The sequence below is a fragment of the Penaeus monodon genome, chromosome 15, assembly GCF_015228065.2.
Source record: "Penaeus monodon isolate SGIC_2016 chromosome 15, NSTDA_Pmon_1, whole genome shotgun sequence".
Lineage (NCBI taxonomy): Eukaryota > Metazoa > Arthropoda > Malacostraca > Decapoda > Penaeidae > Penaeus > Penaeus monodon.
The window spans coordinates 31813371-31817683 of NC_051400.1; the positions used below are offsets into that span (position 1 = coordinate 31813371).

The 4313-nt window shown below is 36.2% G+C and overlaps 1 protein-coding gene across 2 annotated transcripts in view; it reads left to right on the forward strand.

Moving 5' to 3' along the window:
* LOC119581949 overlaps nucleotides 1–4313 on the forward strand; it is a 23796-nt gene that overhangs the window by 18845 nt on the left and 638 nt on the right. Inside the window, exons 15-17 of one of the 2 annotated variants that reach the window (XM_037930128.1) lie at nucleotides 54–260; nucleotides 3101–3193; nucleotides 3887–4129. In XM_037930128.1, coding sequence (XP_037786056.1) covers nucleotides 54–260; nucleotides 3101–3193; nucleotides 3887–4129 — 543 coding nt within the window. The remainder of the gene's footprint in view (nucleotides 1–53; nucleotides 261–3100; nucleotides 3194–3886; nucleotides 4130–4313) is intronic. The other variant, XM_037930129.1, reaches the window with a different exon arrangement.

Genomic DNA, 4313 nt, shown 5'->3' on the forward strand with positions numbered 1-4313 from the left:
GGCAATTATAGTTGAGTAGGATAATACTGCTAAGACTGTTTTTCAATTTACAGATCTGTGAAGCCATTGTGATGGTTCAGCCATGGCTTGACAGACAGGATGTTATGAACCTCCATTGTACTGAGAAAGAGCACTACCATGATGGTGACGAGTCCTTTGAGGTCAATTTACCCAATGTCCACCCAACTGCCCATGCTCGACCAGTCTTCAAGTCCCAATTCTTGGTGCGAGACAGTATCGAGAGTGAGGAGAGCAATGAGGTAAGAACACATCAGTTGATCTCATTTTTTTTTTTCAAGGTACATGTGTAAATACAGCTATAATGAATTGGCTGATGCTTGGTAAATTTCAATACCCAAAATGTTTAGCAACTCACATTACTGTTGCAGTTTGTGTTATTGTTGAGAAAAGTTGTGAATTGATTTATAGATAACAATAGATTAGAAGATAGACATCCTGTTTGTAGATTGTTGGCCTCTCTCCTATTTCCATATGGGTTGTACATACTATGCATGGCTTCCTAAGATGTACTGAAGTCTGTTCAACCTGGTACATTCTTCTTACTGGCCAGAGTTCTCTTCTTTTACTTCGGCTTGATGAGTTTGCATTCCTGGTAGCAGTAGTTGAATCCCTTACCCTTTTTCTGTACTGTTAGTGGTGCTGCTTGCTTTTTCTGTATTCCTAATTTGCGCTCCTTTCCCCATTGGTTATAATTATCATTTCCTGTTTATAGACGTAAGGGAGCAGGCAACACTTAGGGTAAAAAAAAAAGTATAACAATCATATGCTCAAAATCTTCCTATACCACCTACAAATCATCCCTGATCAATGTTTCACACCAAATGAGTTGTCTTTGTTTCTAATGTATTGAGGAGATATTTTTGTACACATGGTAGCAACAAATTGTGACTCTTGGCAATGTGGGGCCTGCTGTCTCTTCAGCATTTTATTTTGTGGTATTCTGCTTTTTCTGTGCTGGTGCCTAGTGTTTTTACAATTACAATGGGTAAGAAAAGATTAACAGAAATCTAAGACTGCTAGAAAGCAGCTTTCAAAGTAATTGCTGAAAAAAAAAAAAAATCCTTCGGAGGCGATGTTCCATTTAGGAGTGAGCCACTGCATCCTCCTCCTTGTTGCAGCAAAGAAGTTTTGTATAGCTTTCAATATGCTTATGATGCATCATAAAACATTTTAAAAACAACTTATGAAGCCAGAAATGCGGCACTCACACTCTAGATATATTATAAAAGCAGCAAGCACCAGCTACTTAGAAAAGAGGTGTCCACATCTGGTAAAACAAAATCTCTTTCCATTGATGTAACCTCTCTGACGATCACCAGCAGTTAGATTATATAAATAAAATTGTCAAAGTCATGAACACAATTTCCAGATTTCATATGGTACTGGATGTGTGACTTTGGATGAGTAATCCTTTAAATATAGTACGAGTAGCTGATATTTAATTTTGCTTTTACTGAATTTGTAGAAAATTGAACAATCATTATGATTTACTTGTGACTATCAGGGTATACATTAGTTTATACATTATTGATGGACGAATGAGGAGATATTTTTGATAATGTTAATAGATGACAAAGTGTCATTGCATAGGGCCCTAAAGCCAAAAAATAAGAAAAAATTGTTCATTATTTCGGTCGCTCTACAAGATGAAGTGATAGGCTATGAAATGATGTCATGATGTCACATCATCGTTCTTGTTTACATGAAATATTGGAATCATAAGTGTCTGTTCATCTGGAACATTTCAAGTCTTCACTCCTAATAGTTTTGATTATAGCTAGTGTCTCCTCAGTAATAATAATAAACAAACAATCTCTATAGGATGAGTCTATCCATTATTCATTAAGTACTAGAGTCACAAAATAGTTGGAAATTTTGAATGGGGACAGTTGTATTAAGGAATTTGTCTGTTTACAATGCAAGTGGCATGCCCTTAGGTTTTGAGCATTTGATATTAGCCAGTAGTTTACTGTCAGCAAAGCAAAGGTAAGAAGTTAATCTGTAATATATGTACATATACATTTATGAAAAGAAATGCTTCCTTATCAACGTTTAGAGTGCATCAGTGCCTATATGATATTTTAGTATGTAATCATGTTTTCCTCTCATTTTAACAAAATTTCACTATTGAGATCATCCTATCCTTTATAGACATAAAAGGATTTACCTTCTCTAGTGTATTTATCTTCCATCCATTCATTAGAGACTTATAAAAGAATACATCTGAACTCTTTCTGATTCTGTTCATGGTTGGAAAACTGAATAATGAGACAGTCCCCTCCCCCCTTGGCACTGATGTTTATTGTTCCTTTACTGTTACTCATCTCTTTTTGTGTCTGTAATATCAAACACATCATGTCCTCACAATTTCCATTTTCTGTTGTCATCCCATTGTCTGTTGTTAATAGTACCATAAGTAACAACCTTCTAACACACTTACCCCTGTGCATGTACGTCTCCTTGGGCTTTCTCAAAACTTCTCTATCAGGAACTCAAAGTATATTTTTGTTTCATTCATTAGCAAGGACCACCAAAAACTGATGGAACAGTTTCTTATACACCTTACTCTAATTGTGAGAAAAGAAAGAGTGAGAGAGAGAATAGAAAAAAAAAATCTTTGGTTTGATTTACTTACTTGTTACACTGTGCATGAAAGGGATTTACATTTAACTTGTATTCAAGGTCTCCTGAATCTGGGCAACTGAACTAGAGTTTCTTTTTTTTGTCTAAAATACAAATATATCCTTTCTTTTAATCTCCTTTTCAAAACTTCCATAGCTCTGATTCTTTAGTACCTATCTTAAGTAAATTGCGACCTGATTTCATTATTTTTCTTTAGACTTTCCCTTCCATCTGTCTGGCTTTGCATTTATTGTTATTGTATACAGGAGTTCCTTATAGCTTTGCTAAGCATCAATGTCAAAAGTTAAACTATTTTAGCATGTCCTCCTTCAGGCTGTATATACCACCATCAGCTTGAGATGTGTTAAATCAACCTCTTGTTGTACTATACTGTTTTTGAGGCTTTAGAAATAGGAAAGGCAAAGCTAATGGTTGTTCTACCTCTCCCTCCCCAAAGCGTTTCTACGATCCCTCTGGCCGAACTACCTTCGGCAGTGATGAGTCCTTCGAAGATGATTCAGATGAACTGACTCAGCATGGTGGAGCAAAGGTTAATACTCATTCTGATGAACTGAACCAGCATGATTCTGATGAACTGTTCCAGCATGTTTCTCATGAACATCACGAGCACGATTCTCATGAACGACATGAGCATGATTCTCATGAATGGAATGAGCATGAATCTCACGAACTGATTGGGCATGACTCATTTGAGGTTAATACTGGGCAGCATCCATTTTTCTCAGGTTGATATGGTGAGGAGGAGGACTGGGAATCCAGATAGGAGGTGAAGAAGGTAGCATGTATATACTATATGTATTTCATTTGGAAAGTCAGTGAAAGTTTGGACGCATTTTGGTTGCAGGCAAGGTAGTGTGCATTTATTATTGATGGGTCTATATGGATACCAGCCTCTTCGTGTAAAATAATTTATAGATATGAATTGTAAATTGGTTATTGTTATATCTAAAATTGTTTAAATTCCATAAGGTGGTCTTTGCAGTCTTTTCCTAGTGGTATCTGTACTTATCACCTGCTTCATCATTCTTGCATGTCTTGCACCTTATAATAATCTTCTGTCTAACATTGTCTGTCCCTTCCTCACCTTTGTGTTCATTGTCCAAATCTGTGCATCTGATATGTATTCTAGTTCCTTGTAAGAATTGTCTAAAATTATTTGACTGTGTTATTTTTAAGCCGACAAATGCATAATTTTTAAATCTGCTGTTTCTTCCCTGGAAAGCGTTTCTACGAGCCCTCTGGACGCACAAACATTCACCGACATGACTCTGATGAAGATGACTCTGACGAGTTACCAAGCTTCAGGGGCAAGAGAATGGCACTTGGAGGACCAGGTGGACTTTCTCTTGTTGATGTTAATGACAGTGGGGTCCAGGAAAATGCTAAATTTGCTATTTCATCCGTGGATTCTCTATCTGATGATCCTTTTGCTAGGAATGTTGAAGTATTGGAGGCTCACAAGCAGGTGAGATAATGTGCTATATGCATTTTTTTTTCTTAAATCTTAGCTCTATTTCCTGTAAATGTATTTTAAACCTGTAATTAATCTGTAATGAAATGTAGTGTACTTCTATCCTCTTGTTTTCTTTTTTCTTACCTTACTGAATAAGTCTCCTATTTACACCTAGCATTATCTTGATTACTTGAAT